At 37.2% G+C, this 13,304-nt stretch overlaps 1 protein-coding gene across 1 annotated transcript; it reads right to left on the minus strand.

The window, feature by feature from the left end:
• Positions 1 to 11,002: 11,002 nt before the first annotated feature.
• On the minus strand, positions 11,003 to 11,965 carry LOC127541596 (olfactory receptor 998-like). The gene has a single exon (XM_051966820.1). The coding sequence runs from the start codon at positions 11,963 to 11,965 to the stop codon at positions 11,003 to 11,005; it is 963 nt and encodes a 320-aa protein (XP_051822780.1).
• Positions 11,966 to 13,304: the final 1,339 nt, after the last annotated feature.

Raw genomic sequence — 13,304 nt, forward strand, 5'->3', positions numbered from 1 at the left:
CCAAGCAATTTATGATACACGAATAAGAAGGAATATTATTATGCAGTAAGAAATTATCAAAGAAATGAATTCGGACAAACATAAGAAGAGGTTTTATGATTGTTGCAGAGTGAAGAGAATGGAACCAAAGGAACAATTGATATAATAATGACAATATGGCAAAGAAAACAATTAGGAAAGTTGACCAATCACAATTCCAGAGAACTGATAGTGAACTCATACCAGTCAGCTCCACATAGGGAGTTAATGGACTAACAGTGGAGAATGAAATTTTTACTGTCATGATATGTTTTCTGTGTCGAGGTTCTTTTTTTTGGCCACAATTTCAGGCAGTCAATTATTCTTCTATTTTCTCCTTATCTGTTCCCCTATAAGATGTTTTGAATCCTCTCCTCTTTTCTCATTCTTTGTAATCTGTTTTGTTATTTCTTGGTCTCTCATAAATTCACTGGCTTCCCCTTTCCCAATTCTAATTTTTAAAGAATGATTTTCATCTTGGAGACTCTGTATCTGCTTTTCTAGTTAACTTTTTTCATAATTTCCTTATTTTTCTTGGATTAAAAAAAAATTCCTCCAAGTCTTTCATTTGACTTGTAAATTCTTCTTTGATTTCTTCTATAAATAATTTTTAAAATCTTCTATAAATAAATAAATAATTTTTAAAAATTCTTCTATAAATATAAAGCCATTTCATGATGTTCTTTAAAGTGGATGCTTTTTTTTTTTTACTTCAGTGTCCTGCTCTGAAGATGAACCCCGGTCTTCCCTATTCTCATAGTCTCTAAGGTGGGGTTCTTCTTTACCCGTTCATTTTTTTAAAAAAATTTTAATGAGGTATCAGTGTAAGCACCGATAATGGTAGGGTGCAGGGATAGTGTCTTTAGCTTCCCTTCTGCTCTGATGTGGAAGCTGAAACCAAAAACTCCACCCTTCTTTAGTGCCCTTGACCTCCCTCCCCTTCCCCTCTGTACTCCCAGTGTGCTAGTTCCTTCTCCCCCAGGGCTGCGTCTAAGCAGCACAGCTGGGCCTAGTCTTCCTGATTAGCTGTTTCTCTCAGTCTCCCCCACTCAGCCCCATTCCCATAACAGTCAGGGAGGTGAAAGTCTTTGTGATTCCTACTGAGGTTGCTGCCACCCCAACTAGCCTTAGGGCTCCCCACGTGGCGATTTTGGGGAGCTAGCCCAGAGCTGTTTGCACTTGAGACAGTTTAATCCTCAGCCGGGGTCTTCCCATCTTCAGTTCTTCAGATCTTCTCCAGTAGTGTCAGTAGGGCCCCAAGTCTTCTGCAGTTTTCACTAATCCATGTTAATCCTGAGGCACACATTTGTTCTTTTGGTGGGGGAAATCCAGAAAGCTTGAAATTTACCAACTGACTCCAATGTCTTCCCAGAATCCTCCCCGTTTTCTGTTTCTTCTTAAATCATTGGTTGAGCAACTAAAGTAATGGGAAGGAAAGAGAGCAAACCTGGGGAAAAAAATCAAATTGAATTAAAAAAAAAAAAAGAGGGGGGAAATGAAAGAAAAGTACTAACAGAATTTTGCATTGCCCTTTATAAAGGCTTGTAAAACTAGGGGCAGCCTCGTGAGATCTCTCATTGTAGAGAAATTTCATACGGAAAAGTTTACTCCTAGTCCAACTGAGGAGGTGGATCAGGAGGTGTGCCCGCCAGCGCCCCGATTTGCAGCTACAGGCGCCCCGGGCCTGTACAACAGGTGGGTTAGCCGTTTGCAGGTAAAGGCAATCCGTGTCTGGATAGCAGGCAGGATAGCGGTAGGTGTAGCCGCCTCTCCCGCGCCCCCGTTTGCAGCTTTGCAGACATCCTGTGCCCTCACAAATGGCTGTGTCAGAAGGCGTGGCCGCCTCGCCCCGTCTCCTGGTTTGCAACCCTGCGCCCCCTTTTACAGATACAGGCCCTCCTTGTCCGGATAGCAGTCAGGGTCGGCAGTACGACTGCCCGGGTTCCCCTTTGCAGAACCCCATGTCTGGACAGCAGGCCGTGGTTGAGAGGCGGGCCCCGCGTACCCATTTGCTGGGACAGGTCAGGAGGAAGGCCTGCCTCGCCCTCACCCGGGATTGCAGGTAAGGCACCTCGTGCATTTGCCTCGGGCCTCCTGCCCCCGGGGGCTGTACAGGCAGTAGGATTTGTGTACTTTCAGTACGTGGATATATGATGTACAAGTACTGATACCTGTCTCTACCACACATGGTCTTGGAGTTATTGTGTACGTCTCACATGCACCTCCATATTGGTGCAGACGTGGGATGCTTTAGGAAAATCCCTTCGGTGGCTGATGGGAGGACGGATGAGAGTGGGGAGAGTTTTGAAGCAGATAAACCCCCTAGCAGGCTATTGCAGTAGTCCTGCCATGAAGTGATAGGGCCTTTAGCAGGGAGGCAGAAATATCAAAGAGGAGGAGTTAAGTTCAAGATAGAGTTGGGGGGTGGGAGGGTTGACAATAGGGAACAGTGAAGTATATTGACAGCCCCCCCCTTCCCGACTGAGGGAATGGTGCTGCCTACAGTATTAATCAGGACATTTTGAAAGGGGAGAGTTTAAAGGGAAAGGTAATGAATTCATTTTGGAACATGTTGACTTTTGGACAGCTACAGGACATCTAGCTTAGATTATCTACTAAGTAATTAGAGATAGAAGTCCAAAACTCAGAAGGGAAGGAAGTTTTGAATAAATAGATCTGAGAATCATAAGCACAAAGATGATAAATGAAACTGTGAGAACTGATGAGTTGGCCAAGTGAAACAATATAGAGAAAGAAAAGAAACCCTGCTGGACAAACTAGTGATCAAATGGAATATTACTGAGCCGTAAAAACTGAACAAGAGGAATCCATGTAAACAGGAGGACGTTTGTAATGAACGGATGCTGAACAAAGAAATGATAACTATGAGAGCCACAATGCTTCAGTAACATAATGAAAAAAGGCCTAAAGGGAGCTAAATGGATGTGAAATGCAATGACCAATTATGATTCCTGAGAACAAGTGATGAAACATACTTTTTTGCCCTCAGTAGAGATGTGGAGGAATATAGGATCAGAATATTGCCTACACTATAGTCCCTTGCCTATGACTTTTACTGAACAGCTTTCCTTGAAGTAACAAAGGTTTTGGTAGGGGGCAGGGGGGGGTTAGGGGGGAGGGGAAAGCAGGGAGGAGAGGGAATATCTATAGTTTATAAAACCAAAGACTTCCCTAAAACTATGTTTATAACTTAACTTTTAGGCTGGTCTCCTTATCTCAAAATAAAAAAAAGGGGGGGGGAGATAATAATACTTCTTCTCTCTAATGAATAAGGAAGGGGATTTGTAAACATTATGTCCTTATAAAAATGAAAGCTGCTTTTGTCAGTTCCTAACAACTTGGTGCAAATTGCTTTATTGCTTTCCCTTCCCAGATACCTGTGGGCTGGTTGAGCAGGGAGATTGAGGATTGTAGGAGACAAAGAGGGGAGACATTTTTGGTCTGTTTCTTAGTTTGGCCCTGGGTCATCAATGATGGTCACAGACAGTTTTGCTTTCAGAAAGGAAGTTATAAGAATTCCAGAACTCCCATCTGTCTCCACAACTTGTGGTATTTATTTCTCCAGTCTCTGATTTTCATAAAACATTTCAGCCAATGGATTTATCTTCCAATTTCTGTCTGATCCTAATGATGTCACTCACCCATGCAGACAAAACCTCTTGCTAAAGTATCTTTACAAAGAAAGCCGAGCTCTGCTGACAGGAAGAATAGCTCATATCTCTACAACAAAAGCGCTTTCTTCACAACAGGACATATTCAGGATATAATCTATGAGCCAGAAGGTAGTCATCTTGTCTAGTGTTTTTTATCTCAAATAAAAATAAGGCCCCTAAGCCATGCAAAAGGATTCCTGTGGATCACATATTGACTTAGAAAATCACATATTAAAATATTACCTATGATTTATTGCATTTCATTTATTTTGTTAAATACTTCCCAATGACCTTTTAATCGGGTTTGCAATTGAGAGTGTTGAGATAATCATGCTCTCCATGGGATATATTTTTGGAACTATGTATCCTTGAAGAAAAATCTCATCAATCACAAAACAAATAAGTAGCCATCAAGTCTTCATCTAAAAGCATTCAGGAAGGCAGACTCTTGAGAATTTTTGAACTGGGGATGGCACGGCCAGAATTATACTTTAGATTGTTTTAGCAGCTCTAGGGATTTTACATTTAAGAAGGATGAGCATGGAAGTTCAAATAGGAGGATATTACAATCGTCTGAGTGAACGATATTGAAGATCTAAATTGTGATGGCATGAGAAGACAAGAAGTGATTGATGAAAAAAAGGTTTGGGGGGTAAAATCAATAAGACTTAGTGAATGAGTGAATATGTAAGGTTAAGGATAAACCCAAGATTGGACTATTGAAAGAATATGGTGGATACAACACAGAAAAGTTTAGAAAAGGGTCAGATTGAAGGTGAAAAGTAGACAAGCTTTATTTTATCTATGTTGAATATGAGATAGAATCCCCAGATGAAAAGGAATTATGATGCAAGACTAGATCTCAAGAGGGTTTAATATATAGAATTATCAATCATCCTCATAAATATGATCATTGAACCCAGGAGAATCAATGCTCATTGACAGAGTGTTGCACACAATAACTGAGACAGTATTGAGAGAAAAGAGAAAAGATCTCACATCTGCAAAAATGTTTATAGCAGCTCTTTTTGTGGTAGCAAAGAATTGGAAAAGAAGTAGATGCCCATCGATTGGGGAATGGCTGAACAAGCTGTGGTACATGAAAGTAAAGGAATGTTATTGCCCTATAAATAGGAACAAGTGGATTTTCGAAAGACCTGAAAAGATTTACATGAACTGATGCTGGGTGAAACAAGCAGAACCAGGAATACATTGTACATAATTAACAGCTAGAATGTGCAATGATCAACGATGAAAGATTTGGTTCTTCTCAACAGTTCGGTGATACTAAGTAATCCCAATAGATTTTGGACAGGAAACACCATCTACATCTAGAAAAAGAGCTAAGGAGACTGGATGTAAAATAACATATGCTATGTTCACTTCTTTTTTCTGTTTTTTTTTCCCTCTCTCCCATGATTTTTCCCTTTTGCTCTGATTTTTCTCTCCTAATATGATTCATAAAGCAATGTGTGTTAAAAATAAATAAACTTACTACAATAAAAAATAAATTTAAAGAAAAGAAAAGAGATCCTAGGATAGTGCCTAGTGTATTCAGAAAAGTGGCCATGCTGCTTAGGGAAGGAAGAAAGCTTTTAGCTCTTTCAGAGATCACTGGGGAAGTACCATCAACATCATCTGCCACCTAACTGCCAGTGATGGGCAGGCAATCTTAAAAATTGCAGGGAACAACAGTCCTTCAAAAGAACAGAAGTCCTGTGTCCAGCTTGACTTTTAAAGTCAGAGTACATTTTTAAAAAAAGAAAAACTTTAAGGACATAGAACCCGGCAATTTCTTCTGCAGTTCTTACAGCCATACTTACTGAATATTTATAAAAGAATATCCTCACAAGCACAGACCTTAGCATTATTAAGTGGAAATATCAGGAATTTATAAGGTTCTATCAGTAGAAATAAGTCAAGAAGATATATTACCATTTGCTTTGCAGCTGGACCCTTAAAAGCACATGGTCAACTTGCAACTGAAATCTCATCTTTGTTAACTTCCCCTAGTCAGAATGTGAACTTCTCAAGTGCAGTTTCTATTTGTATCCTCAACTCTTAGCACATAGTTATTGCTCAATAAATATTTTTTCATTCATTCTTTTGCTCATTCATAGTGGTTTGTAAATTTAATGCCAGTGTTCATCTAATGTTCTATGACTGGGCGTCAGAGGATACTATAATCTCCAAGGAATTAAAGTTGAGCATCAATCAGGGAGCAGTAGAGAAGCAAGCACGTGGTGAGCTGAATGAGGTGCAACACACATAAACATGCTCTTATGAAGAAGTGTTATAAAGATATCATTAATTAAATACACGATACCAAAAATAGACTGTGCTGATTATGTAATAAGGCAAGGAATAATGGATGGACTGCCTGTATGTACCATTGTTACCCCTGGAATAGTAAAAGAACTTGAGAAAGGCTGCCAACATGTTGGATGAATCCCCTGCAGTAAACCCATGGGAAAACATGGACCAAAATTAAGAAAGAGAGATGTGGATAGACTGTGATCTGCCGTGGTGGAGGGAATTGCATTACATCACAGATTGACCTGAATATTTACGTATTGAGCAAAATTGCAATTGTTCTATGGCAGAGGTGTCAAAGTTTAGAGGCCCAGGCCCATATGAACCAGATTAAAATGTAATTGGGAAACACTTAACAAAGTAAATGAAAATATAACATAAAAAAGCTTTCTCTATTCCAAATATCATTTCTACCTTCTCCCCACATTAGCATTGAGCATGCTTCTAAGCTCTTTAAAGTATATATATAAAGTATATAAAAATATAAAGTATTTAAAGTATATAAAGCTAAATAATGAAGTAGCTAGAGCACTGAGATGGAACTAGTAAGACAAGTCCAAACCAGCTTCATATACCTACCAGCTGTGATGCTGGACAAGTCACTTAGCTTCTGTGCATTTCAGTTTCCTTAGTTGTAAAATCAGAATAAAAATAGCATCTGCTTCCCAGGATTATTATGAAGATCAAATGAATTAATATGTGTAAAGGACTAGCAAAGGGCTTACCTGACACTTAAAAGATGCTTAATAAATGCTTATTTCCTTCCCTCTAAATTATACATATACATATATATTATGAGATTTTCTTGGCCCTTTCCCAGTCCTGCTTGATCTTCGTGCCTTCTCGCTGAGATTATTCCCAATTTGTCCTCTACATATCTTGCATGTTGTTTACATGTTGTCTCAAAAGACTGTAAGTTCCTGGAGATAAGGATCTGTTTTTTGCCTTTCTTTGTATCCATAGTAATTAACATAGTGCCTGGTGTTTCTAACTGACTTGATTTGTCTCAGTTCTCCTTTCTTCCCATGCCTATACTCACTATCTTGTTTTGCAGGATATTAATTTATACCAATATATGTACCTGGTGGTTTCCCTGAAACAATATAGGATTCTTGAGCATTCCATTTTTGTCTTTTGATCCACTTCCTCCTCCTGGCAAAGTGCCTAGAAGCTGCCTAATAAGCACTAATTATTTAATTGATCTCTTAAGGGGGGCAGCATAGTATAGTATAGTAATCATGTCATCAGATGTGGTATCCAAAGATTGGGTTTTCTAATGCTGCTTCTACTCCTTTCTAGATGTGTGACTTGAGCAAATCATTTTCATTTGGGGACTCAGATTCCCCAGATGTCAAATAAGGATTTGGAGGTAGATGATCCTTAAAGTATCTCCCAGCAATCTAAATAATGATCTAAATAATGAGGCAGAGGCAGCAATAATGAAATCAAAGAGGAAATGCACCAAGTCCCTTCATAGTCCAGCTGCATCATTCAGCATTAAATAAGCTCTTGTTAGCCTTCATATTGGCAGACCCGACTATTAACAACAGAAAAATAATACTGAATAATACTGAAATGATTTTGTACCAAAATAAAGTCAACAGCATGTGGCCAGAGTCTTTTATGATCCTGAAGACGTATATACGATCCAGAAAATGAATCTTAAGGCTACAGTTCAGGATAGAAGCGTAAGGAAAGATGGCTACCAGAGCCTATATATATATATATATATATATATATATATATATATATATATATATATATATATATATATCAGGAGCACCTAAAGAAACATTCCATCTTTAACAAGAAAATAAAGAATGATGGATGGGGAGCATGAGGTGGAAGGGGGAGTACAATGTTGGTGTCTTTTTTTTTTTAAGGAAGTCAGTTGATAGCTACATATGCAGCACAGAATAATAAAGCAAATCATGATGTAAGCAAAGAATAAGATTAAGAGGAGAGCCGGAGAGTGAGAAATGGATGAAAAGCAAACAGTTTGTAGTCTGAAAGAGGAACTTCAGATTGTAGGATCCTGAAAAAGGTACAAGTCTAAGAAATGACAAAGAACCAAGTTGTGATGAGTAACTGAAATGGAGAGAGATAAAAATCACTGGAATTGAAAAAGCCAAAGACCTGTAAAGATAATGGATCCTGATGGATATATTAAAGTGAATTTTGTCTCTCAAGAATGACAGCAGAAAAAAGAATGGAGAACACATAATTAGCAAGCATGCTGGAAATTGGTCTATGGTAAGGAAAGGGAAGAAAAGGGGGTGAAGAATGTAAATGAATGGCAGAGATTTCAGAGAAGAATAACATCATGAACAAAAGAATTTCCTGATTTCACCTCTTCACTGCAAAGAATGGGAGGAAGATCTCCCTAAGGAAGATTACCAGGAAGTTTCCAGTAAGATAAGAAGAGAAAGTACTCATGGAAAAGATGGAGAATGTTGCAAAGTGGAGTTAGAATAGTTAATTTGTATATATTGATGCCAGTTTTGAAATGCATTGTTTTTCTTCTCATTTGGATCTCATATTTCCTCTATGATGTAGATAATAGTGTTATCTCCATTTAAAAAATGAGGAAATAATCTTTAGGATGAAGACTTCCTGTAAACAAGAGAAAACTTTTCAGTTCTCTGTGTTTTTTCTATCCAGGAAAACGTGACCAGAGGTCACTTATTATAACTTCCTTTTGATAGAGAATCAGAAAAAAGAACTATAAAGATTAGCAATCTGCATGGCTCTATCTTCTCTGATAAAAAGGAGACTCTGTCTTCTCTGATAAAGATGAGACCTAAATTCTCTGCTAGGCTGTGCAGAGAGAGAATGGCAGCTCATTCCCATAAATGCAGCCTGTTATGGCCCATGAGCCAACATCCAAGATATCAGTCATCTGGTGAAACAGAAATACAACAGGCCTAATCCCATTATTTAAACCCCTCTTCTATGAGTTCCACACATTATGTCATTTGTTGGCTGTTGAATCAATTAACAAAACACAACTGTGCAGCCACATTGACCTTGGTTCATTTGGAAGAACCCTAGACAATAAGTATTTCCAAGTTTTTTCTAGTTAACAATTAATTGTGACTCTTTCAGACACCCCCCCCCCCAGATATTGTGAGGGGCAGAAAAAGAAATCAAGGTTTCCTTACTTTAAAAACCCAACACCCCAAATCAGGTTCTAGTGATGGAGTCTTCCCTTTCCTACGAACCTAAAGCTAATCTAATCACTCTTGAATGTGCAATCTTTACCCTGTCCCATCTTGATGAAGATGCAAATAAAAATCAGTCATTCACACTGCTTGCAAAACTTTAGCACTTTTGCTATAAACAGTTACTGATTTATCAGTTATATGTTGAAACTATTTTCAAAGCAGTTTATCTTTGTGAGTTGGAGACCGTGACTGGCTTGGGAATTCTCTATAGGACACAAAATGTTTCTGGATTATTGAAATGATCAACCTCTCATCGCAGATTTCTGACACTGCCAAATTAAAACAATGTTTTGTTTTGTTTTGTTTTTTAATGAAAGAAATAGGGAACTAAATGGAAAATAAAGCAACAGAAAAAATAAAAACAGAGAGTATGTTAGAAATATTCAAAAGTAATGGAACAAACTCAAAGCCCTAGAAAGAAAGCTTTAAAACATTAGGCAGAGTCAGTTATAACTGAGTATGAGTCTTTGATTTTCAAGTAAATAGATTATTTCTTAACATTTTGCAAAGAACCATAGATCTTACGATAGAGAGCCAGACCTTGGTACAATCATGACTACATTTTGTTGAGTAAACCACTAATTTCAGTTTTCGAGACCTTGACTTTTTCATTTATAAGAAGAGGAGAGGGGAGATTTAAAACTTGTTTTTTCTAGTTAGCCCAAAATGAACAATGTCTGTTGCAATATCGACTGGTGCCTGAAAATTACTAAATATACTTCTTAGACTAAGATTTAAACTAATCCTTTTTAGCCTTGTGGAACTTTTGGCAGATTGATGAAACTTATGGAACTCCATTACAGAATATTTTTATAAGCATGAAATGAAATACATAGAATTACAAAAGAAACCAATTATATTCAAATAGTTATCAAAATGTATTTTTAAAAGAGAAAAATGCAAGCTCATGAACTCCAGGTTACAAACCTTTTGATGCTCTTATCTGAATGAAATACATATTTATTAGGCATATAATATATGCAAAACATCTTGCTTAGAAGCTGGGGATATGAATAGAAAAGTAAGATATCTCTACTCGAAAAGAACTCACATTTGAATGGAAGATGTGAAAGAGGGAAAAGAGAGAAGAAATATAGAAGATTTCATCCAAAGTCCAATGGGAAAGCCCCATAATTCTTAGCATAAACAGCAAAATAGCTGGCAATACAACTTTTATGTCATTTCTATTACATTTCCATCATATAAGTTTCTAGTGCTGAATTATTTTATATTTTTAAGAAATTTCATGGCAAGTACAATTTTTTCTATGTCTTTGTCTATTCCTGAAGGACCCATGAAAACAAGTGACAGGCTGCATCTCTTGGAAGGTTGTTTTCCAGGATGATGATTATAACAGGTGGTGGGGAAGATGAGCTGTGATCTAGGGTAAACTGATTCTTGGGTTTATCTAACCATCAGGGGCAAATGATTATCAGTTGATTATAGTTTTCTTCTCTACAGTGATTTTTGTTCTCAACAAGGGCTCCAGAGCTTGGGATGAAAGGACTACCCATAAACTTAAAGATAGTGCTATTCAGAAAGTCTTTGGGTTTAAAATCCTGATGTGTGTATGTGTGATATATGTATGTGTTTATGGATGTATGTATATATGTCTATATGTTTATGTATTTGTGTTTGTATATACCCAAAAGAACAAAAGACTTCAGCTGTAAAACAGCAGAGTCAACTACTAAAAGGATTGCTTTATTCTGATTACCACTTAATAAGCTTCCTCACTCCTTAGTCACAAAATGGATCTTCATGCAAACAATATCATAAATAGATCTCATTCTTATTTGCCCATAGGCAATTTTTCCTTTCCAGATTCCTTCTGAATGCATTTTTCACCTCCTTGTTCCTCAAGCTATAGATAAGGGGATTCAACATGGGGATCACTGCTGTGTAGAACACAGATACCACTTTGTTAAGGTCCAGGGAGAAGCTCGCACTGGGCCTCACGTAGATGAAGAAGAGGGTCCCATACATGATGCTGACAGTAGTCAGGTGTGAGGAGCAAGTGGAGAAAGCCTTGGACCTACCTTCAGCAGAGCGGATCCTCAGGATGGCCATGAGGATGTAAATGTAGGAAATAAGAATGGTCAGGCCACTGAAGACTCCCACAGCTCCAGCCATGATGAAAAGGATTAATTTATTGAGATGGGTATCAGCACATGCAAGAGAGAGCAAGGGTGAGATATCACAAAAGAAATGGTTGATGACATTCTGACCACAGAAGGGCAAGTGGAAAGTTAAGACCGTATGTGTCATAGAACTTAGGAGACCAATGGCATAAGGTCCAACCACCAGATGTACACAGACACTCTGGGACATGACAACTGTGTAGAGCAATGGGTTACAGATTGCCATGTACCGATCATATGCCATTGCAGCCAAAAGGAAACATTCAGTGGCCACAAAGAGCCCAAAAAACCACATCTGGGCTGAGCAGGCCAGAAAAGAGATGCTTTTCTTCTCCATAAAGAAGTCAATCAACATCTTTGGGGCAATAGTAGAAGAAGAGCAGAAATCCACAAAGGATAAATGACTGAGAAAAAAGTACATGGGGGTGTGAAGCTGGGAGTCTATCCATATCAGAATGATCATTCCCAGGTTCCCAAAGGCAGTGATGAGATAGAAAAACAGAAACATAAGAAAAAGGAGAACCTGTTGCTGGAGATGCTCTGTAAATCCCACAAAAAAGAATTCAGTCACCATAGTTTGATTCTTAGTTTCCATTATCTGCTAAAATCTGATAAAAGAAAGAGAAAAACTATTTTTATTACCAAATTTTCTAGAAGAGTCTGCTTCTCTCTTCTGCCTCTTTGAAACCCTAGCTTCCTTCAAAGAGCACTGTCAGTGCTTTCTCCTTCATGAAATTATCTTTATAAGAATTTTTCTTGTTTTTCATGGGGGACAGTAAGAGGGAATAATAACATTGATGCCAAAAAAAAAGAAAGAAAAATAAAGAGAAATAATAGACTATTTTTAAAGTATTCCAGGGAATGGGGAACAAAATTTGGTTGGAATCCCAGATGAAGAAGTTAGTTATGAAATAATAGGTTGGATTTTTTTTAATTATAAGGCATATGTGTTTTAAGAAACCAGGATGGTTTTATCAATTATTTACTTTGCATATAGAATGCTCATTTTTGTGTCAAGTTGGAATTTTTAAGATAACTTAAAACAGTAAAAGAAGATTCCATGCAATATGCAATAGTCTTTATTTTGCAGGACTCATTTTTCATCTGTATGGAAAAGTAGCCTTCTGTAATTATAACTCACTCATTTTCCTTATCCATTCTCATCCCAGGCAATTTATAAGTATGTTTAATTATTTCCTCATTAGTTATTAAATTGAAGGCTCTCTCATTAATCAATTACTTTTGTTTAAATAAGTGTAATTTATTAAATAATATTTAAATACACTGAATAAATCTCTTTCCCACAATTTTTTTCACTTCTCATTCTCTCTGCATATGTTTCTCTTTCTGTCTATCTCCATATGTTTCATATATATATGTAATATATATACTTACACACAGACAATATATATTTGTATATATGCATTTAAAAGTGTGAAGCACCCTAATTTTCATGATTTTAGCAAATTATAATCTGTGTAATTTATGTAGAAACTAACAGATAACAAAATAGTAATATAAATAACTGTTTTTAATTAAAATGCTTTGAGAAGGCAAAGCCATACTATTGCTAATTTTTCCTTAATTTCAGAAATGGAGAGCTCCCTCCATTTTGGTTCTCAGGATACCAATGAAATATCTCTTTTGACCTCTAGGTGGCCCTGTGGATAGTTTAAATGTGAGCTTGAAAATGGACCCTCACTGTTTAGGTGCTCTTGTGCAAGTTATTTAATAACCTCAATCTGTATCAATTTCCTAATCTATAAAATGGAGCTAATAGTATCTTCCTTGAAAATTTGCAGTGGTGATGAAATGAGATCGTATTTATAAAGCACTTTGCAAATTTTAAGGCATTATATAAATGCTACTTCTTCTTAGTAGTAATAGCATCAAGAATTTTCTTTATATTCCTAAACAAGAGACAGGTTAAAATC

The sequence above is a fragment of the Antechinus flavipes genome, chromosome 6 (assembly GCF_016432865.1).
Source record: "Antechinus flavipes isolate AdamAnt ecotype Samford, QLD, Australia chromosome 6, AdamAnt_v2, whole genome shotgun sequence".
Taxonomy (NCBI): domain Eukaryota; kingdom Metazoa; phylum Chordata; class Mammalia; order Dasyuromorphia; family Dasyuridae; genus Antechinus; species Antechinus flavipes.

What these genes read in the sequence shown, in the direction of transcription:
- LOC127541596 (XM_051966820.1), bottom strand. Translation starts at nt 11,965, where the DNA reads ATGGAAACTAAGAATCAAACTATGGTGACTGAATTCTTTTTTGTGGGA.